This window comes from Excalfactoria chinensis, chromosome 20, assembly GCF_039878825.1.
Source record: "Excalfactoria chinensis isolate bCotChi1 chromosome 20, bCotChi1.hap2, whole genome shotgun sequence".
NCBI lineage: Eukaryota > Metazoa > Chordata > Aves > Galliformes > Phasianidae > Excalfactoria > Excalfactoria chinensis.
Genome location: NC_092844.1, coordinates 4,769,304 through 4,794,929, shown reverse-complemented (window position 1 = coordinate 4,794,929; position 25,626 = coordinate 4,769,304). Strand labels below are relative to the sequence as shown.

Here is a 25,626-nt window from a genome sequence, read left to right as displayed (position 1 = left end):
TCTCGTCCCTCTGGGAAGCAGCTTCTACATGGCAGCAGAAGCAAAAGGCACCACAGTTATTTCAGGGGTATTGCAGCAGCTGAGAAAGATGCTCCAACAGGAAAGAAGAACTGAGCAGCATCGCTTCTTCAGGAGAAGGAATTAGATCTGAGGTGTGTCCTTAATCTACTTTAATACTTGAGTTTGCACCTGTAGGCTCCAGCCAGGCACCTCAGCACGCAGCGCTTTGCTCTGGGCACAAAGGCCTACGGAGGGTCCCTCACAGCTGCGCAGAGCGGGATGCGGCCGCTCCAAACACCCCATCGACCGAAACGCGACAAAAACACGAAGCTGAAGGAATAAAATTACTACTAACAAGCCAGTTTTCCAATCCCAGCCATCCTATCAACGCTGCCGGCCCCGCAGGCCGAGCCCAGCCCAGCCCACCACACGACAAGTGCCGCCTACCCGCTGAGGCGCCGCCTTCTCCACATAACGGCCGAGCGCGAGCAGCGCCGCCTCCTCAGCCGTCCCCCCGCGTGGGCCAGGCCGCTGCCATGGCTGAGGAAGGAGCCGCCAAACTGCGCCTCAGAGCCAAGAAAGCACCGACAGCCCTCAGCAGGGAGAGCAGCACCGCCCCGCAGCGACGGTGAGTGCGGGCAGGACGGGGAGGGCTGCTCGAGGACGGCCTGGTGTGTGTGTGTGTGTATGTGGGGGGGCGGCACGGCTCAGCCCCGCCTCGGTTGTGCTTGTAGTTAAAGCGGTGTCGTACACTGACATCACTCAGCGTCACCTCGGGGCGACCAGCCCATAAAACCCTTCAGCCAGGAGTGGGGAGAGCAGAGCTGAATTCTCATCGACGATCCCTCCTCTTCCAATTGGCTCGATGCAACCCCGAGCGCATAAAACCCTTATTATGCTTACTTTATGGTTAATCCTTTCTAATGCCTTCCTAAGGAAGGATTAGATAGAGTTGTTTAGAAAGCTAATCAGTAATTTCAGATTGCCTCGTGGGAACAGCCGAGCACACACAGCGAGCGATGCACCGCCTTCCTCATTGCACTCAGTGATCCCTGTGCTCTGCAAGGGGCCACGTTTGGGCTTAGAGAAGAAAACAGCAGCTACACTGCACTATTCCATCCCGAAATGAAGACAGGAATAAACACCTGTGTCTCATTCGTTACAAGTTATGCTTTTACTGGGCAATTTGGACTGCGAAGGTAGACTGTAAAATGAGTTTACAGACAAAATAACTGCTCTTTGTTCTAGAGGCAGCTTGCTGTAGGCTACGCAAAGGTTCCCATGATAAACAAGTGGTAGAATAAACAGCTAAACTTGTTTTTTTCCTCTGCAGGGAGTCTCCCCTCTCTTTTAAATGGTGAGAAGTCTGCATTGCTGCACTTATTCCTACTGACAAATGGCTTTTATGTGCCTCTCTGTGGTTTTATATGCCCAAATTGTCAAATATAATGCTCCCTTCAGCATACAGTGCTACTTGATCAACAGAAAATAGGTAAGAAGGGAATTCTTTGTAGTGCAAATGGAAGAGACATGCCAATTTGCAATCATAAAACCCTTACCTTGTGCTTAGCCATTGTGTTGGGCTGAAATAGATCAATATACCTTTAGCTGTTGGACACTGGATTGTGAAGCATCCACCTGGCTAAAGCAACAGTTGGGAACATAAGTGTTTTAGGAACCCTCAGCACTACTCTAGATGCATTAAGAGGCAGAAGAACAGCTATGTGAAGTATTTTCTTCTCTTTCCCCACCCCAAACTACCAACACTCCCTCTTGCTTTTCAGGGCATCGACTGACAGAAGTTCCTGGTTTGAAAACAATGACTTAAACGAGTGTGAGAAGACGTGGAGCTTGCTACTGAGGAACATCAGTCAAGATTTACAATGCACAAGTTGGCAAACAGTGCCCAGTTTTCCAGAGTTCTTCAGCAAGGTAAAGGAAGTGCACTGGATCCTGTTTGTCTTCACTTTGTGTCACGCTTACAGTACTGATAGTCTGAATGAGGGTATCAGAGACAGCACTCTGAAATACCTTTAAAATAGATGATTTGCAGCTCTTTAGCCTCTACATACATTGCAAGGAACATAAAGACAATTTGTGCTTGCATAGAGAATCTCTTTGCAGGAAAACATAAGCACCAGCACATCCCAAAGGAAGGGAATTGGACAAAGTAAATGGTAATAGATTAATTAGTCAGTAACAGATTTTACACTGCTCTATTACTGAATAGAACCTTAACATACAAAACACTGCACTTCTAAAGCAGATCTTTGTTCCCCCCTAATCAATCCTATAGAATATCCTGTTTGTGTTCAACCAGTGGGAATGACTTGGAAATGTTAAGATGCACACCTTAAATCCCAGCAAGTTGTTAATTGGTTTGTGAGTGCTGGATGGATGTAAATAAGGTGCTCGTTGCTTCCATGTAGTTTAGCTTTCTCAGTATTTGTAGCATATCCAGCTTTGTTTGTAGTGTGTGCATTTGTTCTGAAGACCTTGTATGTCACAGAGCTCTGAGGAAGAGAATCTACAAAAAGAAGAAGTCTTCAAGATTGGAATGAAAGACTTTTGCTGGACACCATTCCCACCCTTTCCCAAAGAACAACATTTTAAACCAGATTTTAGCTCCCCTCAGCTAATAGAAACACAACTGGAGCATTTACATGAAGAATGGGACCAAGCAGATGAACTGAAAAGTTTACCTTCTGCATCTGAGCAAACGTGCTGTAACACTAATACAGATTCCCCCCCAGACATGGCTGGGGAAGACACAGGAGGTGTTTCCAAGGCAGACGTAGATCTCAAACCATTTACAGACACTCAGCATAAAACTTCTACGTGCCACCTGCCATTGCCACAAAGAACTGTAAAAGCTCTAAGTGTTGAACAGCATTGCAGAGGGACTGTGCAGAACAGCAAGAAGGGAAAACAAGAGAAAAATGAGCTTCAAGCACAAACGCATCAAAGCAGCATTTCATTTGGTGAGAGCAGGAGTGTTCCTACAGGAAGGAAGTCTCCGCTGGTGAACGTGGCTGGAAATGAGAGCTGTAAAGAGAACTCTGGACAGGAGAGTGAAGGATCTTCAGCTCTTGACAGCTGCCCAATGTGTCTGATTCGTTTCAGTGGAAGGTGAGTCTCCTGTTACTTTGTACCGTCTTCCAAGTATACAAACAGCAATATTGCTGGCTGCATTCTGTGCCACGTTATGAAAATAAAATAGGCAAAAATTTTATTTGGCTTTCTAATGGCAAAACTCAGCCCTCCATTACTCTCTAACTGCCTCTATTAAAAAATCTCCCAGCAATTTAGCACCTACAATTTACTGTAAACTATGAATTATGTTTTTCCTTGAAATCACACCACTTACTGGCATTTTGGCTTTCACAGTCGCTGAAAACTAACAAGGCTCTGAACAGGTCCTCGAACACTGCAGGATGTATCTGCCAAATACTTTCCTTCTCTGGAAGGCTGAATGAAACAAAAGAACGGCTTCATTAATGAGATTTTACAGGAACTGAGAGGAGCTGCATAGTTTGAATGATTGGACTCTGTATCTCACTGAGATCTTTTTATTTGCAGGCTGTCCCAATTGGATATTGATGGCCACCTTGCTAGATGCTTATCTGAAAGCACAGACGATATCATGTGGTAAACCCAGAATAATGAAGAGCAAAGGGACAAAGTTGAGGCTGAACCTTTCTCAAAGGAAAAGGAAAAGCGTGTCAAGGAAACGCGTCCTTGTCTCAAACTTCCTGAAATATCACAGATCAGGAACTGAGAGGGAAGGTCAAGTGCTGCCTGCCCATTTGTTTGGGATTGTTTTAAATGCTCTCATATGTCACCAACACAGTTGAGAGCAGCACATACAACCGCCATCACAGAACATGAAAAATCACAACAAACCAGTATCTGAAGTTCTGTGTCTCAGCAAACCCTTTTCTTCTGGACCTCAAGAGCCTGCAGTCCAGATGTGAGCCAATACAGGGAATAAACAGACTACAGTACTGAGGTACAGGCATAATTCTGTAGGTTTTTTAATTTACAATAAGGTCGCTTTAAAAACTGCAGGTTGGACATAGCTCAATTTACTGATAAATAATAACAATTATCTTTTTCATTAAAGTCTTTAATAGATGTGCAAGAATATAAATGATCTTAGCTGTTATGGATTAGTAATACCATCTTCTGCACAAATAAAACTGGTCAAAGATCCCAACTAATTAATTATACAAAACTACAAGAACATATTTACTGTTTTACAATCATCAGAGTAGCTAGAATTTTCATGTACTATTTCAAATAAGACAACTATATATCATAACCAGATCCATTTGTAATATATTAGGATTTTTTTTTTAAACCACACATTTAATTACATCCTTCATTTTCTTTTATTTATAAAACAAGTACTTTATATAAAAATTTCCCCTTCATTATGAACAGAACATTATTCATACACTTGCACATGAGCAACCAAACTCGTATCCAGCAAACTATTTGGCAACACAGCAACATTGTAAATGCCTGTAAGTTTTTAAATAAATCAAGTATTCTCCACAAGGTTTGTTTAGCAGATACGTCTCTGTTCTGCCTTCCCTCCCTCCCAACAATGTTCTGGCCACCCAGGAACATGGTTAAAAACACAACAAACAACAAATGGTGGTTATAACCTTTAGAGTTCTATGCCCAGCATGGCAGAGAACAGCTTCATCTGTCCCATTCCCTCTCATGAGCCACCTGCAGTTCCTAATGGAGCTATTGATCAGCTGAATAACCAGGGGAACTCAAAGGAAACGTTTTTGGGGTAAACAAAGCAGCTGACAGGGAGAAGGAAAAGAAATAAATAGAAAATGGAGATTTAAGAGAGAAAATATTTCCTTTACCAGCTAAAGTATCTAAAGCCCAGGCATCTGAGGCAAGTACTCCTTACTGGTTAAATTATTTAGTGCCGATTAAAATACATCTTGCTTAAGAAAGAAAGCTACAGTCCAACTGAGAGAAACCCACAACTTAAAGCTGAATGGGATTAATAGAACTAAACCACGCGCCTGCGGAACTGTTGCTAATGAAGGGATACAAAATGTAGACTGTTAATCAATGGTTAATTGGAAGTTTTCAACAATGTTTTGGCAGTCTCATCCTAGCACCTCATGACTTGGATGTGAATCCGAAAGATGTCATGTTCAGCACCTAATGCAATGCTGTACCCTGAGAAAACCATATGTTAATACAAAGAAAGTGAGAGTGTTGCATTTTGTCCTGCAATTGACACCAAATTAGGTGAGATGACATGGCACAGGGTTTCTCATCATTTCCTGTTACTGTATTTACAACCCACACAATACAGTTAACCAAAAACCCAGCAAAAAGAAATAGTGCCTCGTGTTGTTACTTGTAGAGGCAGGTGAGTCCTCACAAGCACCGGACATTTCAGACAGCAACGCATACTAATTCCCATACACAGTGACAGAGCTTTTCCAAGCTGATAACTGACCTGGATGGAACACACACTTTTCTCCCCAGCTTCCCCATCCCACACCCCCGCCCCCCAGTTTCTACAAGAAGGGGTTTGACAGTTTCTGTTGCGTGCCCAAGTTCTTGGGTATGCTTTGTTATGCTTTGTTCCTCACTTAAAAGAAGTTACTACCTGGATGCAAACCATTTTTTACCAAAACATCCCATTCTTTTATGTAGAATGATTAGTTATCAATACACACTAATTATAAGCAGACAGTTTATCATAAGCAGGAGGTGTGCTTTATCAGGAAAGTCACTTCTTATGGTTACTCTAGATTTACTATTTAAACTTTAAGGCTATGTTTATTATTAATGCTTCCTCTCTGATTCTGAATATTTGCACTGCTGATGAGAATACCTCCCAAGAATCTGATCCACGACATCACTGTATGTGTAGGCGCTGCTGCAGCATTCCCAGAAATCCTTCCTGTGCAAATTGAGTTTTTCTTCAATCTACACAGTTTGGTCAATTTAAAACAACAGACTTTGAAATTGATACTGTAAAATTTAACTTGGAATTAATACTGAGTCACTCCACATGTCAAATTCTACAAAGAAACAAGTGAACATTAGGCTGCGGCCGTGAACCATGTTTATATGTAAATGGTTACTTGAATATTAACAAGCAGAACTTACCAGGTTTAAGAACGTTCCAAATACGTAACAACTCTTCAATGCAGTTTATCCATTTAGGCACTTAAATCTTGTACCCAAACTTATGTTTTGATTGCTAATAAAACACAACTCCTTTTAAATACATCTGAGACGTTTAGACAGGAACCACTTGTGAAAAAAGGCATCAAAAATAAGCTTCAACACCACCGTAATATATTTTATTCTTCAGGATGTTACACTAATATTCTTCAACTGGTAGCTCATTGCATCAAATGTTTGTAGAAAGTGTGCAGTTCTCAAACTTGTTCAGAAACTCCTTTCCCCGAGATGCAATGAGGGTTTCAATCCTTCATGAAATAGGCACAAAATGCAAATTCCTTCATAAATGAAGCCAGTTGTGTCAGTGCCCAGAATGGAAGAATAACTTGGTGGGAGGACACCCACCAAAATCGTTATTCTCTTCTTTGATTTTCAGCAGCAATTATGTTAAATCATTGGTCTCCATCCAGAATCTTACAGTTCCCCAGCCTCGCATGCATATACTGTAGTTAAGTATAAATTTAAGGTCATTCACATTGTCCACAGCAAAGATGCCTTTCCTTCATACTGTTTCTTCCGTTGACAGCAACAATGGATTAATATATTCAAATCCTTCAAATTCGGACTGGTCTATTCGTTTTATTATATCTCTGAAAAACAGAAAACAAATTCCATTTTACCAGTTGCAAGTAGTGTTGGTGCTGATCTGTTTTCCTCAGGTAACAGCAGAATACCCTACAGAAAGCTACGTCAGACAGAGAGATACAGGAGCAACAATGAAGGGGACAAAAGACTGGGAGATTATATGTAATGTATAGCTGTATTCAGGGCAAAAGAAAAGCTTACTCATCATCTGGGGTTAGCTGCACAGGTTCACTGGTGAACTGCGTATCAAAGTTGTCCAAACCATAATCATCTGTGATCTGAGGCTGAAACGGAGGCGTTGTTTGCTTCTTTTCCAACTAGGAAAAAATACAATGGGAGAGGAAAAGAAGTTACAGATATTCCCCCTCTCCTATAAGCTCCTCTAGAGCTGCCTCTTGCTTTTCTCTAAGATATCCAGACTTGTTAATGTTAGTTCCAGCACAGGACAAGACTGTAGGCAGCATTTACTAACATCCACATCAATGGCTAGTCATGAAAAGCAGGAGTTCTCATAATAGCTAAAGCAACCCAGAAATTTATTTTGCAGTTGAAATGCAACTGTATTTATGTACAACGCTTCCTGCTATGGGAACACGAAACCACTATTCATCTGCCATACCAAGGACTGAGAAAGTGTGAAAAAACACTTTTGATTCAAATAATGCTGCTCTAATCATTAAGAGCCTTTTCTCATTTGCTGCAGCACTGATGTGTTCAACAGTAGCTAAGGTTTATTTATCAAGGCAGATCCCTGCTATCATTCAGAGCTGTAAGACTGCTCTTATCACAGCCCAGAGCGATACAGGAGCCGCTGACAGACTGTGATGTGTTGAAGTCTCTATCCACAGCAGTTAAAAACAAGAATTCCCCCTTGTTTAGCTTGTTCCAAAGGCAAGTCATGGACGGGTGTTTTGACTTCCAAAAGCAATTGGTTGCCCACATACATCTTTGTGAGCCAGTCAGTAACCACAGGGAGATGCTGCATGAGCTGCCAGCTACATCACATTGCCTCAAATAGCACAGCAATACAACAGAAGTAATGTAGAAGTCTCCAAGTTGAAGTACTGTAGAATAAGAAGCATCCTAAGTTATAGTACATCGAGTTTTTGTAGGCTTGTCTATGAACAGTCCTAACAGATTTGTCTATTTCTTGTATATATGGTTCTTTAAGCTATTATACATCAAATATTTGTGAATAGAATTCATTACGACTCAACGTCTGACAGCGCAGTCTAAAGTACCTACAGTGACAAAAAGAAAGTGCTCTCACTCTGCTTTGTAAGAGAGAAGAAAGCAAAAGCACCCCAATTAAATCAATTTCCATTCACACTTCAACACACTGGTTACAAAAAGCATTAGCTGCCCCTCTTCCCAGCTCTACTGCATGGCAAACACTCCTGCGAGCTCCTATGCATTGTGCAGCCATGTCGGTGCTACTGCTCAGTTCCTTCACACAAGCAAACAAGCATTCCAACGCATTCCATTCTGTAAAACCAGTGAGGTAAGCAGCACCACCTGACACCAGATATCAGCACATGATGTGAACTGAACCGCACTGTGCACACACAGCCGGAGCAGCTCATGATCCCAACACGTTGTTCTAAGCATTCGTGGCACTCCAAGGAGGTCCCATCACCACCAATGCCATGCGATGTTATTGCAGGTCTGTCCTGCAAACACCCCCATGTTTCATGGGAAGATAACCAACCAAACTCTAATGCTACAGCTGTTGATATGCTGAGGCTGCGCCTTAAACTGAAGTAAGTGCTTAACTTAGGGATGCAGTGACAACAGAAAGCATTTACACTAGAGAAAAACAATGCATGAGAAATGTAACATACTAGAAAATGTGAAATGCACCTCTACGTGTTTCTAACACCTCACTAATTAGAAACATTAAGAAAATAAGTAAACAAAAACACCTAAAAATGAAGAGTGCCCTTCATTCTAAGTAAGCAATTCTACCTGTTATTAGAGAGATAGCAAAACTCTTCACAGGCAGATTCACCATGACGAGAACTGGAGAGCTTTGTTATCATATGCACCAAGAACAAAAATCTCATACAAAGCAGCTCACAAATTGACATGAATACAAACATCTGATGAGATTTTCCTTTGGACTATGTATGATGTAGATATGAAGCTTCCCCTTTCCTGTTGGGCCATAAGTGTGAAAAATCAGGTCAGACAATTTCAATGAGCCAAAGGTTTAACTGCAGCCAGTTGAGATGGCTAAAGCCTTCTGGACCCTTCTTACAACATTTGCTGGCATTGCTACTTTCAGAGTACAGCTTTAGGGTTATATTGTTTGTGCTTTCATAGTTGTCTGAAATAGCCTCATGACAGTAGAGATTTGATACACTTCACAGTGGTTTTCCCATTTAACATTACTGGATTACACTTTAATGGGAAGAACAAAGGGTAAATAAATGCAGACTTCCAGTACTAACACAGTATGTTTATTGCTCACGCTGGGTTTCTTTAGTGGGTCATCTAAGCAGAAATTAGCCAACCTGAAACAGGACCAGCATTCCAGTTACAGGCTTTGGAAAAATATACAAGAACAATCTCAGCTGTATCCAGTGAGAGGCACAAAACGTTCTGCAGGGATCCCCTTGTAATTGGGATGGGGCAAGATGGAGCAGAACTGGGGACAAGACACTCATCAGCAGGGTAAGATTTTAGTTATATTGTAATCCACAACTTAAATTACCACTGACAGTTTCCTCATTGGGTAGAATACTACCAGGCATGCAGCTGATTAACACACTTCAGTTGTTTCAGAGTTAAGTTCTGGCTAAATGAATTCTTCCTGCTTTCTCTGAACTGTGAAGGTGGTTTTTCTTTAAATCAGAGAACATACACTCCAATTACTTCCCCCTGTTCTGTTAAGGATTTATCACCAAAGTTAGTACTTAAAAACTGTGGTTAAAAGGCAGTACGTTACAGGTAACTTCCTAACCACCAGCTGAGCTAAACATCTATATGCTCTGCATTACTACTCATGCTACAGGGAATAAAAGTGACCAATTAGAAGGAAGTGATTTATCTATACGAGAAACATTGCAGGCTATGAGCAGTTGGAACCATTTTTACCTTCCTCTGAAGCTTCTGGTAATGGCTTTGATAGAGACAGGCTACCAGACTTGATCATTATTCTGATCTGCTATGGCCTACGTGGTACATACACTTTGGGTTAAGCCTTGCTGCCCACTGGAGGTCACCGTTCCTCTAGAGAAATATCAGATACAAAATCAACATTCAAAGCTCCCCCTGGAACAGAACCAACGACACTAACGGAAAATCGAAAAGCACAGTTTGTTTTCATGCAACATCCTCAGTGACAACAGCATTAAATGACAAAGCAATAAGATTGTTTTAATATATACTTCTGCATGAAAAACTACATTTGGTTTTGATAGCAAAAATACTCCGTGATACACTCAGCTTCCTGCCTGGCTCCAGCTCCTTCACACATCTGGATGGATGGTTGAACCACACCAAGGGAAGGGAAACATTCTTGTTTCCTACACCAAGACTTGTAGGTTCTCTTACAGGTCTTGTACAATCTTAAGTACTTGTATTTAATATTAGACAGCATTCTATGATTCCATCCATTCTATGGTTCCTCCTGTAACCATTTGACTCCAGGCTCCTCTTTGCCTCACAGATCATATATAAATCACTGCCACTTTCAAAACAATTCAAAATGCAAACAAGGGTTTCTCCCATTTCAAACCAAAGTTTACACAGACTCTGTTGGCTCCCAGAATCTTATTCCAATATATTTCACAGGTCAGTTTCACAAGGAAAAATTGAAGGTATTTTTGGATGTTTGGAAGCAATACTAACAACAAAAAGCCACTGATGTGAATAGAATTACATCCAGAACAGAAATACATTCCTATTTTTGTAACCTTTTCCATTATAATTAACATAAGCAGCCTACAAATTCAATGATACTAAATGCCAGTTGAGAGAAATGTCAAAATACTTAAGTATAACTTATTACAAGTTACACAGTGAACACCAATACAGTTAATACTCCACATTTAAAAACAGAGATCCAAAACTAATTCAGCCGTCTAAGCTTTCTGTTCTAACTTGGTGCAGTGCACTCAAGACTGGAAAACTCCTACACAGATGCAGAATGGTGCATTACAAGAAATAGACAGGACAGTGGATTCACTTCTCTTCCTGAGGAACAGCATTTGTGTGCATGGAAAACCTATCGGCTGTATTCAGTAGGAAGGGAAACACACCAGATGAAATGCAACACTTGAACAGAATAAATGACTCGAAGTAGCCCTTGACCTTCAAGTCAGCAACAGAGACTAAATTAGTTCTAATTTCCAGTAGCACCAATCCCAGTGCTATAATCCTAACATTTATTGTCATGGGTTAAACAAAAATCTACCTGTTGTGTTGGCGTTTCCCTGAATGCTATTAAACCATCCCTCATACAGAGTGAGTATCTATTACATTCTGAACCACAGCACACACAACTCAGACAACCAACACCGAAAGCAACACAGTGGTTTTACATTTTATCCTTAATATATTTCCCAATACTAGAAGCACAGCTTAGATTTTTTTCCTGACATCTTACGTCCTCCTTAGCAGCACTGCCCTAATTAAAAAAAATCATACAGAAATCCACCCCAATTTATTAGTATTTTTAATTAGATATTTAATACCGAGGCATTCAACCAAAAAGTAGGTAGAAAATCAAAACTGAAGTAAACCCAGCATATGTGATGATCAAGAAGTAACAGTTCCAATTAAGAAGTATTTATACAGATAAAGACAACAACAAGTCTTGTGGACCTCAGAAAAACTCCGCAAAGCAGAAACCCTGCAGTGCATGACGTTAATATTCTAACACAGACCCCAGTAAATTGCATTATAGCTACCACTGGGTAGCTAACATAATGGAACACAGCACGTAGGTAAAAGGAGAACAGAAAACAAGCCACGTCTGTGACAGAAGTAGACATCCTTGTAACTGTGGTACAAATCACTTTGTGAACGGCAGGTATATTAAAACACTGGCTCCTAATGGACTGAATGTCTCCTCTGAACGTCTGAACAGCAGGTCTGAGAGTAACTGTCATCATACGGTTCTTCTCTGAACCTCCTTCGCATTATTACAGTCATTGCTGACTGCCTGTTTCTGTGTTTCGTGGAGACCTCCCAGGACTATGAAAACAACACACGCATTTATTCTCAATATTCTCAAGGTTCAACTGAAGTATTAAAAACAACGCTGGAAAGGAAGAGTTCCCGACTGCTTTTTGGCTGTGTCCATAAATGCAACAACGCAGCTCCTATGGTGACTTTCTGGGAAGCAGAGACAGTCACCAAGTATCAGACCCTTTTATAAGGCTAGCTTTAGTAAATATTTATGCATCCAGACCTGCAGACGTGCAAGTTGCCTGCTCCATCCTAAGCTAAACATTTCCATCATAACACCAAGTATAGAGAAAAATAGAAGAAATCAGAGAATCATTTCAAATAGCTACAAAACCTTCAAGCCACTTTATCAAGACAAAGAAGCAATCCTGTTCTGCCATAACTGTTATTTCACTGTTACCTACCTGAATAATCCCACTGATTTTTAAAAGTACAGAGTTTGATTTTTTTCTTTAAATAATGTATTACAAATAGACCAGAAATGCTTTGGGCACGTGAAGCACCTTCACCTCCCACAGCTGCACATTAACTGGTTCCATGGCACTTTACCTGCTCTTGTTCACTCAGTTACCTACCAACCTTCCCTCTCTTTGAGGTAGAAAGGTTTCTAATCAGGGAAATTAAGCACTGCTTGCTAACATACACTTCCCTTCTCTGTTAGGACTGTGAGATGACCTCCAGAGGAGTCCAACTGCAGGCACCTTGCATCTACACTGGGTAAATTAACAAGAAACTAAACAAGAGGTTCCTTTTGAAAACACAAACAGAAGTAATTATTTTTACCAGATCCCAGTCTATGCTGCGGAAAAACGTGTGAGACTTGATATCAGAAAATCCCGTTTGTGGCTGACAACCAAGCCTTTCCTTGGGATCCTGCAAAAAACACAAACACTGTTACACACTGAGTTGGTTACAGCCCATTTTTGTCAGAGCCCCATCTATATCAGCAGCATTCTCCACTAGTACACTAACGGCTGTTTAGATGCTCATACCATGGCTACCAAAGCATTTGCATTCTCTTTTGGAGTTCATATAAGTTCTATTTAGCAAAGTATTTTACAACTTCTGGCAATAATAAACAATGATTTAGTAATGTATAATTCATATCCCTTCCCCCCCATGTGAATGATGATAGGTCTATGTATTTCAATGAACTTAATGTTCATTAAGTATTACAGATAAGAGTTTAAGTGTCTACAATAACTTCTAACTACAGGCAGGCTTTTGAAACAAGTCTGATGTGGGAATGTGGGAGCTCTTCAGAGCAACAAGTTGCTGGTGGTTTGGTTGGTCTTTTATTTAAATCATACAGGATGCCAAGGTTTTATAGATTTTAATAGTAAGCAGATTAACTTCTTAACTGTATTCCTTTCAACAGGAAGCCCCGACTTCCAGATAGTAGATGCTAAAAATAAGAGAACGTTATTTACCTTGTTTAAAAATCCTTTTAACACATGGGAGGCCTTGACAGAAAGAAACCTTGGAATCCGGATTGGCTTCTCAAGAATAACTGTTACAGGTTTAAAAACAGGAAGAGTTTTGTTGGGTTTTTTCTGTTGTTTTATGACATCGACCATTATTTTAATACAAACACTACATTGTTACCCTTTGGAAAATGGGAACACATGGTAATTTCTGAAAATAATGCAAAAGCAGTTACAGTAATATAAGCTACTGCACCAGAACTTCAAGATTTCAGAAGTAAATGTTAGCTACGTGATCTTGTCATTTATAGCATCAATAGGGAATAGTCGGTTTGCCTTCTGTTTTTTGACATGCTTTTATCACCTGTAGGAAGGTTCCTAATTTCAGGCTATTTCATCACAGTTCAATAAAATAAATACCTAGGATGAAACCTTAAAAATACTCCATATATTCTAGACCTGCTAGCAGCTGTGAGATAACACAAGAAAAGGCAATTCTAAGTGCCACTGCAATTGTTAATTTTCATCATTTCTCCCCCAAGAGAAAACATAGAAAAAAACCCGATACCTTGGAAGAGGTAATCTTCAGTGTTCATGTCTGGATTGTCAGTGATGATATCAAATGGGGACCTTCCTGCCATCATTTCAAACATCAGTACACCAAGAGCCCACCAGTCCACGCTGAACCCTGTCAATATTTACACAGCAGATTTTCAGCTGCTCCTCAAATGCCAGGATTCTCTCATCACGTGAAGATTAATGCCCTGGTTCTACACAATCAGAATTGCTGGAGGAAGCTTGACAGGAATTCGGACCACATAGGAAACCCGTACAGATTTTGTAGGTGCCCGTAAACAACCCAACGTACTGATCAGATCCATTTATAACCACAACAGTAATTAAGATTATAGTTTTGACTTCTGCATAAACAATGAACTTAGTCACAGCATTCCATAACCTTGCCTGGGGAACAACAGCAGCTGAGATGTCAAGTACATCAAGGGTTGGGGCTTGATTTCAATACAATAACACTGCATTGCTCAGGGAAAGTAGGATTTAAAACTAGCCAAAATTAATGACTTTTTCTGAAATCAAAAGGTTGTTTTTCTCTTGCAAAATTGTACAGTATAACATGCATTTAAATTTTCTCAATATATAAGGGCAAAAAATAAGAGGAAATCCAGTAACATGTTCAGTCTCAGCTTACCATATTCTTCTCCTCTTAGGATTTCTGGTGCAATGTAATTTGGTGTTCCACAGAAAGTGCTCGTAGTGTCACCAGGGCCCAATCCTTCCTACATACATAAAACAGTTTAAAACATTTTAGTAGAGGTAGAAAATTGAACAGAAGAAATGAACTCAAACAAGGTCAACTTCTCTCCTGCAAAGTGATTGGCATAAAAAACACAAAGGATGAAGTTACAAATCCGGTCCTGTGCTTCAGTTACTTCGCAGCATTAAGTTGCTATTCCACAACCAAATTCCAGGCTCAATAACACTGGTGTTAAGCAAAGGGGAACTTCTGTCAGTTTTCCCTTGCTATCACTAGGTACAGTGCTGGGCTTAAAAGCTGAACCAGAGAAATACACTACAGAGTGAGCAAAAAAGGGAAAAGAAAGATAAGAGAATTGTACCTTGCACATGCCATAGTCTGTTAATTTGATATGACCTTCTGCATCTAGAAGAACATTGTCTAGTTTTAAATCTCTGTAGATTATGCCTCTTTCATGTAGGAAGTTCAGAGCGATACAAATTTCAGCAGCATAAAACCTGAAAAAACAAAGAGGAACGTCTTAAAGATGGTACAAGACCAGTTTGTCTCTGTGAACAGGATACTGAAAAGCAGCTCCATTTGTTCACAAAGGTATTGAACTCACATTGTAAAACCATTCCTTTCAAAACAGCAAATGTAACTTTAAATTCTATTAGTCATCTATCAGCTTATCAAAGAAACGTTAACTGAACATGAGGCGGTAAATAAAAATACACAGGAATAGTTTGTCAGTTCTCAATTGTTTGCTTGCTTTAAAAAAATATCACATATCCTACTAAAAACAGTTAATATTTCTTACCATGGCACAACAATCCAATCCTTAAAAATAACCTTCTGTTTCCTCTTGGCTATTCATATTCTCTTAGAGAATAAGCTTCCTAAAGCATCTCATACAACATGATATAACAGAAGGAAAACCACAACAGCTGGATTAGTGAAATACCTTGCATGTTCCTCAGGAAGTTTTCTTTGCCGTTGCATATGAAACATAAGGTCTCCTCCATTTACATACTCTATGACAAGAAATAATCTGAAAGTATATAATAGAATTAATGGCTTCCAAGCAAATTCTCAGTAGGAAGAAAACTTTCTATTCTTCCAATCTGAGCCATTTTCACTTCCACTCTTGAATGCGACTTTCATATCTCTTATGGTTACCACAACTACTTAAGATTAAGGAAAGAGGACAAAAGAATCCTTACTTGACCCGTATTAGGCAGGAGCACATTCTTTATTTAAAAGCAAATCAAAATGAAGAAGCTAGACTAAACAGGAAGAAGCCATTTCATTCAGATATCCACTGTGTGCTGTGAAATCTGTAGTGCCATCGAAAACAGTACAAAAGACAGCAGTGCTTGATTAATATTATGGGCAGGAAATCCCTGCATTTTGCTCCACACTGCACTAAGTTACACCCTCTGAACTGGCTTTGGTGGAGCAATGGAACCCTTCCAAAGCTTTCTGACTGCCATGGCAGTGTAATATTTCCTTTACGAGAAGCAGTCAGTACAAGGATTACTGTTTTCAAAAGGAGATTTCAGATCTTTCTTACCGACTTGTTGTTTGAAAGCAGGAATGTAAACCAACTAGGAATGGGTTGCTGGATGCCTGTTCAAACACATGTTTCTCTGTCTGTACCCAATCAATATCCTGAAATAGAATAATTGAACAATCACAACTTCTACCACCACAAACATTCCCAGAAAATACAGTGTTTACATCTAAGCTCCCTTGTATACAGTGTTCTTATGTATGTCCTTAAGAAAGACTAAATCTGGAGGAAAACAGAAAACACTTCAGCTCAATTATTCAGTGCATTTAAATAACTCAAGAAGTTACACTTCAGAATGCTAAATGTGGCTCTAAATATGAACCCGAATTTCAATGTCTTCACATTCACTTTTTGTTTTAATGAATGATTTCACCTTTACAAGATCCCAAACTGAACTCATCACATTTGTACACATAGCACACTAATACTGTGTTAATAAACTAACATTAACGGGATAGGCCTAGAAAAATTCACATTCTTCCAGTACCTTCTGGTGTCACAGTTCATACACCTCTCCAGACGTGCTGCCACTCCTGCACAAGCATGTCACACCGCAGTGTGCCTCTGGAGCTGGCAGCCTGACAACGTATGGCACTGTATGGCATTGTCATTGTTCTGCAACGTCTCTCATCTGAGCAGGGCTGTGGGCAGTGAACCCAACCCCACTCCTTTACTTAATGCGGCACATTCCAGCTCTGTGGCACTGCAGGTGCTTCAAACCTCCCTTTTTTTTCTTCACTGGGATTCACATCATGTATTCCATTTTCTTTTAAGTGAATCGAAGTGTACTGATTAGCACACTTGTGTCTGAACGTTCTTCACATGCATTCTACCAAATTTAAGATTTTATTAAAATGAGAGACATTTCAGATTCAGTCCTGAGGCTGCACTTCAGGCAGTGACAGATGAGGTTCAAAAGCTGGTACAACTTCAATGATGTTTGTCAATCTGTTTTTAAAGCATGCAGTGGAATGCAGGTAACACAGACGTACCTCATCATCGTGGACCAATTCTTTTTTCACTACTTTCATCGCATAGATTTGATCATTCTTTTTTAACCGAACTAATAGAACTTTGGCATAGCTTCCACGTCCAATAACTCTGATTAAATCAAAGTCCTGTAGCCCAAGGCCCTGAGAAATCTTAATTCCATCCATTCCATCAATGACTGGTTTGATATCCTGTATAAAACAAACAAACAAGTAGTTAACTGTTATGAAAGTATCTTCTCTTTCTAGCATAGATTACAGCCAAAAGGTCTTTAACCACCGGACAGAACTCACTGACTGTACACGCTGTTGTCACTGTCACACAGATCTGAATGGCTGACAGTAACTTATTTAGAAATATTTTGTTGGCATTTGTTTTGTTCTCTTGCTCTACTTTGTTCAATGAATCATTTAAGTACTCCCTCCTGGAAAACAGAAGGCGTTGCTTTTAGAAGTGACATTTTAGTCATTCTTAAGCTTTAGGCTCTGCAGAATTACACTTAGCACTGAGCAAAGACCTGCTTTTATATTCTGAAATGTGAGAATTGGCAGAAAATATTCTACAGCAAAGAGAGCTGGTTTTCAATTCATTACTGATCCTAAAAGACAAACTTGATCTTCACTATCTGCTGGACTTATGTGATATAAGACTACAGATTGAGTAGTTCAAGATTCACATACACAATACCTTTTGACTTTCCGAATTTCACCAGGATACACAATGCTTTGACATACTTCTATGGCCTATTTTTATCTGACCTCCTGCTACGGTACTTGCAGACAGATCAGTGTTCTGCTGAACCAAGTAAACTATTTATATAAAGAATCTTGATCTAGGATTGACTGCTATTAGAAGAGATTGCTGTGAGCTTAAAGAGTCCATTCAACAAAGCTACCAGAATACCACGTCCTCTTTGCAGGACACCTTAAATTATTTTAGTAAAGCCCAAAAGCAAGATGGGAAAGTCAGATTGTTGTAATGCAGAAAAGAACCCATCAACATTTAAATAGTAACTGTGCATATATAATAGTACCTGGGCACTCCCATAGCAGAAATAAGTAACTTCTGATAACAATTTGTGTCTTGGCAGCTCTGAATTTGAGACAAATTCTAAAGGCACATGATGGAAAATAAGGCAGTCGCTTACCCAAGAGCAAGAACTACTCAAGTGTAAATTAATAGTAGTGACAAGTATTGTAGCGGAGGTAGAGGAAAGAAGGTACCGGTTTGTTTAGAAGTAGGATAGCAAACCAGCTGCTGCAGTTCTGTAACATGCATTTAATTCAAATGCGCCAGAAGCATTTTTAAAAGCAGCTTCTTGAAATCCTTTAGAATTCAACTGCTTTGAGGGAATAACAGTATGAAGAGATCGTGTCAGAACCGCTACAAAAGCTGAAAAAATAGCTTAAGTACATGTTACTCGACTTGTATTTCCATGGGAGCTCTCTGTAAATTATTAGTTATCCAGAGAGCCGGATAGGTAATGTACTACCAGATTGAACCAGCTCTCTTAATGTTAGCCTGCAGAGGTAGCCCTAGGGTGAGAAGGGGTGTACATCCATTAGAGAGGGCAGATAACAATGTCAGAGCCACCACATGCTGTAAGAACCTATACAGCCAAACAATCTGCCAAATCACTATTGTTTCAGTGTGAATGCAGGGAATAAAGCATCTCTCTCACATCGTGACTCAGATGACAAGAGCTGCATATAGAAGAAATCAAAAATCCATCAAAATGCTTTAAAAACCATTTTCAGAAAGAAAATTCAGACCTCTTATTTAAGCAGAAAAAACAGCATAAATAGAACCGGTTCTTTCATAGAAGCTGTATGATTATGAATACATTGAAGTGAATTACAAAAGTAATCTTACAACATACCTCAGAGTCATCTTTAATGCTGTCATGCTTCCGGTTTGAGGGGATGTAAGGAACTGGAAAACATGTCAAACAGCAGCAATGTGATTAAGGCCTTACTAGAAATAATTCACAAAGTGATAAAGGGGAAGATCATTTAGTAGTTTAGGGTTAGCAGTTTGCTATAAATACTGGGGGACAGTCAATCATGTTTTTCTATTCCATTCTTCTAATCCTGACAGTAGTTCCTAACCAAGGGCACTGCTGAAATAACCATCTCTGAGACAAACAGGAACTTAGCAATGAACGCTGAGGATTAAGTGGGATAAGTGGGTCCCAGACCCAGGACAGGTTAAACCACAGAAGTACTGATCTGGAAGGAATAATCCCAATTCCACACAATTTAGGAGACCTTCAGAAGGTCTCAGAGGTGCTCTTACATTAACACTGTAGGTCAGATCTGTTGTTGCCAACAGACCCACGCTTGAATTCGCCTTATGGAATGGCTTCAGAATGTATGAGTTGAGGATATATCTGAATTGGATGGCATGCTTAAAGGAAACTTTTTGTAATCAATTTGCTAATTAGCATCAAAGTCCATGGGACTAAACTAGAGCTCATCAGCCCACAGTTATCTTTTGAGACAACAGATACGTTGGAAAGTGGGCTGTGTGTATCAACTACCTTGGTCTATAGATCCACTCTATGACACCACACTTGCAAGTATGAGAACTCTACTGAGAGAGCTCACTTAACTCATCAGTAATGAACAAAGAAAAGACAATTGCAACCTCTAATAACAAAGTTCAACATTTCACCCTCTGAAGGATATCAGGAGGCAAAGTTACCAATGAACAAAGTATTTTAAAGCAACAAAGATGTTCACAGATTTTCAGACCACAGTACAGTAGCTATAGTATAAATGGGGAAGAAGAATACTCACTTCCATCATTTTCTTCTGAAGGAAGGTCAACTTCATCATTTTTATCACCTAACTGAGGTTCCTGGGAAGGCATGACCGAATCCTTTGAAGACAAACAAATCAAACTGAAAATCAATTACCTCCCCAAGTGTTATAAATCTACTACAGCCACACAAAGCGTTTCATCACTTAAGATACAGATCTAGAATTAGCAGAACAGGGCACAGTAAAACATAATAGTTTTAGACACAATACAAACTTAAACACCAACTTACCATATGCCTCTTGCAGGTCAGTGGAACAAGTATGTGACAACGTTTATGGACCAACAATTTGCAGTTGATACACTTGTATCCTTGCCTGCTGAGACCCCATATCCTTTCACTGCACTGGCCGCAGTACGCTCTCTAAAAGGCAGAATGCACATTATCAATTCCCATTGTCAATTCCCTTCTGTACACTTCACACTGAAAGTTTAGCAAAATGCCCTTGTTTTTTAAGCTGTATGTTAAGAAAACAAACATCTCAAGCACACGGAATACACCACAGCTCAACACCAGCGTATCATTCTTAGACAGCAAGTATATTTTAAGCTTCGGGTACTGACAGAGGTTACCCAAACAAAAGGGACAGAAAGGAATCAGTGCCACATGTGTAAAAAATATCCTAACTGGCACAAAATGTTACAGGACAGCACAAATCAAAGTATGAAGGCTGTTCCACATCTGCATCTATATGCTTCTGAGGTAGAACATAAGTAGAAGCTTCGGACAACATAATTAAAAATCTTATCTATCAAATCTGATTTAAAACCTCTGTGTGTTGCATTATTTAATACCTGAAATATATGGCCTTTTCTCTTCATGTCTGGAAATGGCATCTGAATAAATTAAATCCGAATGAGGACAAAGTAGTAAGTCAGACTTTCTGCTGCTGACTTCAACAAGGCACCTCTTTAAATAGTTTTTTCCACTGTATGTGTGCTGTGGTCATTTTATACACTTTACGCAAACTGCCAAATAGCAAATAGATCCTTTTATGCCAAGAAGTGACCTACCCTCAGTTATCTCCATATATACAGGACACAGGTTGCCAAATGGTGACTGGATTACAATCCATATCTGCAGACTCTCTCCTGTGATCACTGTAATGGGGGTAACGATGCTGCCCATCGTCCTGCAAGCCGCTCAGGCAGCCCTGCACTCATCCCCCATTTCAAGCTTAGAACTGTCCCAAAGCCACAGAACAGTGCAAGTCTGTTCCTCCCAGCAAACTGCAGTTAGTGTGGTTATTCAGATCCTCAGACTAATGAATCATACATGGTGCCCTGCCCAAAAAGCATTAAACTACTACGAATCCTTTCCAGTAGTATAATGACCAGACTAGATGCTTTTTGAAAAGAAACTGTTCTCTATATCGCCTCTCATATCTTAATAGCTGTAGAAAACAAAGTTTAATTACATTCCATTTAGCTATGTAGCTACTCCTGGACTGGGAGAAATCCAAGCTATGCTGTCCAGGGGGAAACAAACAAGAGAAAGTGCCAGGGCAGCGAGCCTTGGACATCTGTAGCTGCTCCTTTCTAAAGCCCTGCTCCATCAGACTGCTCTCAGTACCCTCGTATGGGTTTGGCAGCAGCAATATTGAAGGCGAAATAAAATGTCCTAGAGCTTGGAAACAGCAAACAAGAAAATCTCATTTATTTTGGTTTGATGCAGGCGGGGGGGGAGGGAAACAAAACAAAAAGACAAAAGGACAACTGTCAGATTCTGGGAGTAACAGAAGGATCCCTCGTGCCTGCCCAAAATACATATAACCATAGGAATAACAGTGGGCTTCCACATCACGCTCAACAAGATTCTAATCACAGCTATTATAGACTAATCACTCAGATGCTCAAATGTGTTCATTTACCTGAATTAACTGAAGAAGTTTTAAGCAGTTGCTATGAGAAGCAAATGAACTCCTAAGTTCATACTGCAATCTTCAAAAAGCAGTTACATTTTGGTCTCTAGTTCAGAAATGCACACATTACTATGAAATACGACATCGGAATTCACAAGTTACAATGAACTGAAATTCACAGCCACTTTATTAGTGCTTCAGTTGGATTTATTTTGTGCTCTGCCTCGAGAAGATTTGATTTCTACAGTGGTGGTTCTAACAAAAGTCCTCTTTAGGATGGCTGGCCAATAAACATGCTGACAGTTTCCAATTCGCCACGTGATTATTCATCATTAGCCCAATTTCTGTATAAGTTCATTATCTACATTAATAAGAGCAGATTAATAACATGGCACGTATGTATCCACAGTGCTTCAGTTAAGGGTTTGAACTCTGTAGCAAATGAACATCTAAATAACATTTATGGAATGTTTCATACTATGAATTACAAAAATAAGATAGGAACGGTACATTACACAATGATTGCTCTAATTCAGATAAATAACCTATGTTTTTTTTTTACATAGCCACTGATAAATAATGACTTTGGAGGGGCTTTTCCTGCTTTTAAAATGCAGATTCGGGATAGGGAACATTAAGGAAAAAAGTACAAATCAAACCATCCAGGCAGTAGCACAAATTCCACAGAGTACTGCTGAAAAAGACTGTTAACTCACCTCACTGTTCCCTGCTTTGTATCCAGTTCCCCAACGTGTACATGACATTTGTATGTGCTGCAATACTTTGACATAATGGGATAGAAGTCGAGGAGGAGCCTCACCCTTAAAGCTACATTCACTGGCTCATGTGGATTAAGTCAGATTCTTAATGCACTTGTATTTTAGCTCAACACGGATTTTTTTCTCTTAATTAGATTACATAATACCACCAATTCCAAACAGTTTGAGCTAACATCAAGAGCTGTAACGGCCAAAAATAGCAATATATACTGAAGGCAAAAGATCACGCAGCAATCAGGCAGCTTAATTGCTACGGGTAGAAAGGAGAAACGCTCATCTGAGCCCTCGAGTTTAAATATTCACAAAAAAACAGTTTTTAGAGACTTTAAAAATAATTGCCACCAATCAGATTCATGGACCGAACCTTCTGATTCCTCTGACCCGAATAACGCTGCGCAGACTGAAAAGCCACATCAATAAGCATCTTGCTTTTCCTTTCATTTTTTTTTCCACCACTCAAATACAGAGAGCACGGGCTGAGAAAACAATTACCACAGAGCATTACCCAAACCCTACATTTCATACAACAGTACTCACTCTGTTAAAACGTTTGGCTTGAAACAAATGCCCATTCACTCGGTACAGCTTCCTCCATCTTCTGGCTCCGCGTCGGTAGATTGATTCTAAGAAAGAAATTAAGAAGGTGTAAAGCAGCAGCATGGTTGCACAGCAATAGCAGATACACTACGGTAAGCAAGTTGTGACCTAAAACAATCTTGCTTTTCTAAACAGCAACGCACAGCTAAGATCCCTGCAGATTTGGTTTGTGTTTTTGCTTAGAGGCAGCCTTAAATGACAGCTTCTGCAGGAGGTGCTCTCTGACTGCCTCTCCCTTTTTTCCATCCCTGTCTCTTTTTCTTCACATGATCCTAATCTTGTTACAGTTTCTTTCCTGCGTTGCTGTTCAGGCTCAGGTGAGGAGGAAGGATGGGTGACAGTTAAAGGAACAGCTTCCTGCAGGAAAACTGCCACGTGAATCCCACCATGGCAACCTCGTACACACACAGGGATGCCTGGTGCTAAAAGCACCGCGCAGTCAAAGAGTTAAAGATGTCACAGATCTGCAGAACTGCATTATTAGACCTCAGTTCTATCTGGGTTAGCAAATGCTATCAGAACTATTTATTCCATTGTGGAAACAGTTCAAGTGCAGGTCTGCGTTTATTTCTAATACAGTCTAAACATGACAACAATTAATAATTTAAGCTGCCTAAGACAGACTGTTCAAGGAGCCACGAAAACAGCACTGGGCACCTCCTCCAAATCCATTTTGTTGTCACTTTCCACATAGAAACGTGCAATGTTTGCCTGCCTCGTTAGAGAACTGGATATTGGGTACCAAGTGTTGAAAATTTCATTGTGCAGCACCAGTCCTGCTGAGAGCTGCTCACAGCTGCATGGTGACACAAGCTGATCCTGTGATGTGAGCAGCACCAGGCGGCCCAGAGCAGCAGCACCAGCGGGTCCTGGCAGGGCAGTGTATGGGGAGGAGATGGACTGAGGAGCTGTGAAGAACTCGGGCAGTCACGTGAAAGCTGGCAATGCAGTCTTACTAACAAGCAGCTCAAAAGGAAGCCTAACTTAGTGCGATTCTAACTGCTGAACCATTTGTTTTAATCACACCTATTAAGAAATTCAAATATATACGTTTGCACATTACGAGCAAACCTCAAAGTTGAAAAGCTATTTTTGACAGTGAGGCACATGTGACCCGTCCCCTTAAACACAACCAGGAAATGCATCTTGCAGTGTTTTCACAGGTAACAATGTCATAAAGCTTCCAAAGAAAAATGAGAAGCTAAAGCACTTCCTAGATAGCATTACTTTAAAGTCACCTTCAGGAACATGAGCACCATCTTCCAATACAAAGCTCTAGCAGAATGCCTTTTCTAACACAGCATTTATACTAGCTATAATGCAACTTAAAGCAGTTGGCAGCTTGTACAAGATCTATTTTATCCACTTCATACATGAAACATTAGCAAGTAAAACAGCGTCAAAGGGAACGGAGAACTCAAACAGCTTTGGAAGTATAAACAGCTCCCATTGAGAAGGTAGCAATAAGATGCATGCTTTTAGGAGACCTTACAAATGGCAATGTGTGTTGTATTTCATTTACCTAGATGCATTGCTAGGACCAGTGAAAAGAAATTGCCCTACATGTGATTCTAAACACATTGGGGTCCAATCATGCTTTCTACAACCAAACCTCTGAACTTCAGACTACAGTTAGAACCACAGAAAGTCCAATAGCACAACTGGAGTCTTTGCTATCAAGGTCAAACAATCTTCAGCTCCCTTTCCTCACGATTCAAAACAAGTTCAATAACGCTTCATGGAAACGCTACTTACACTCCATAATTAGACACAAACCTTCCTGATACAACTGCCAAATAGACCATACACAAACATCTAAAACTGTCCCACCATTTGTAGGTGGACTTTCCACCGAGAAGAGGAAACAAAAACCTCAGATATTCTCAAGGGTAGTTAATGGATTCATTAGACAAAGCACCATATGGAGACAACCTCATACATCTGTGTTCTGAGCAGCAGCTTATCACCAACACGAGGAATAGTAAGTGATGGGTAAGTTAACGAGCAGCTCATGTTGATGAAGTCTGTAAATAAAGGAGCGAGGCACTTCCCTAATTAGTGATAAATATTAAATTCAAAGTCAGAGTTTCGCGTCATATTCTTAGAAGGCAGCAGTCTAACAACAGCTGAACTTCATACAGCTTCATTTAACAAGTACAACCCCAAGCCTCTCCCCGGGCCCAAAATATAGATTTCTGCCATCCAAAGCAGCTCGACAAAGTTACGCTTTCCAGAATACATAAGAGAATTCATCAGCTGCCTGAAAAGTGTGTCCTGTACCAACGAGCAGCAATAGGAGAGCCACAAACGTTTTATTTCC

At 40.2% G+C, this 25,626-nt stretch overlaps 2 protein-coding genes across 5 annotated transcripts in view; one reads left to right on the top strand and one right to left on the bottom strand.

Annotated features, from left to right (window-relative positions):
- The first annotated feature begins 466 nt into the window (after positions 1–466).
- Positions 467–4,558, top strand: FAAP20 (FA core complex associated protein 20). Its single transcript, XM_072354019.1, has 4 exons — positions 467–628; positions 1,785–1,932; positions 2,510–3,129; positions 3,580–4,558. Exons 1-4 carry the CDS (start codon positions 537–539, stop codon positions 3,650–3,652), a joined length of 933 nt encoding a protein of 310 aa, XP_072210120.1. The 5' UTR covers positions 467–536; the 3' UTR covers positions 3,653–4,558.
- The window catches only part of PRKCZ (protein kinase C zeta), a 34,362-nt gene continuing 12,294 nt past the window's right edge, over positions 3,559–25,626 (bottom strand). For 3 of the 4 annotated variants that reach the window (XM_072354014.1, XM_072354016.1, XM_072354015.1), the window contains 14 exons: positions 23,247–23,332; positions 20,301–20,432; positions 20,047–20,128; positions 19,128–19,180; positions 17,251–17,439; positions 16,259–16,356; positions 15,650–15,736; positions 15,068–15,203; positions 14,641–14,728; positions 14,002–14,121; positions 13,440–13,519; positions 12,793–12,882; positions 7,018–7,133; positions 3,559–6,821 (listed from right to left, as the gene is read on the bottom strand). In XM_072354014.1, the coding sequence (XP_072210115.1) occupies positions 6,734–6,821; positions 7,018–7,133; positions 12,793–12,882; positions 13,440–13,519; positions 14,002–14,121; positions 14,641–14,728; positions 15,068–15,203; positions 15,650–15,736; positions 16,259–16,356; positions 17,251–17,439; positions 19,128–19,180; positions 20,047–20,128; positions 20,301–20,432; positions 23,247–23,332 (1,445 nt within the window). In that variant the 3' untranslated portion in view covers positions 3,559–6,733. Of the gene's footprint in view, positions 6,822–7,017; positions 7,134–12,792; positions 12,883–13,439; positions 13,520–14,001; positions 14,122–14,640; positions 14,729–15,067; positions 15,204–15,649; positions 15,737–16,258; positions 16,357–17,250; positions 17,440–19,127; positions 19,181–20,046; positions 20,129–20,300; positions 20,433–23,246; positions 23,333–23,449; positions 23,552–25,626 lie in introns of those variants that run through there. The other variant, XM_072354017.1, reaches the window with a different exon arrangement.

Excerpts from the sequence above, each read along its gene's own strand:
- FAAP20 (XM_072354019.1), top strand. The coding sequence starts at position 537 with ATGGCTGAGGAAGGAGCCGCCAAACTGCGCCTCAGAGCCAAGAAAGCA. Across the intron at positions 629-1,784 it reads AGCACCGCCCCGCAGCGACG|GGCATCGACTGACAGAAGTT; the intron begins GTGAGTGCGGGC and ends CTTGCTTTTCAG. Across the intron at positions 3,130-3,579 it reads CTGATTCGTTTCAGTGGAAG|GCTGTCCCAATTGGATATTG; the intron begins GTGAGTCTCCTG and ends TTTTATTTGCAG.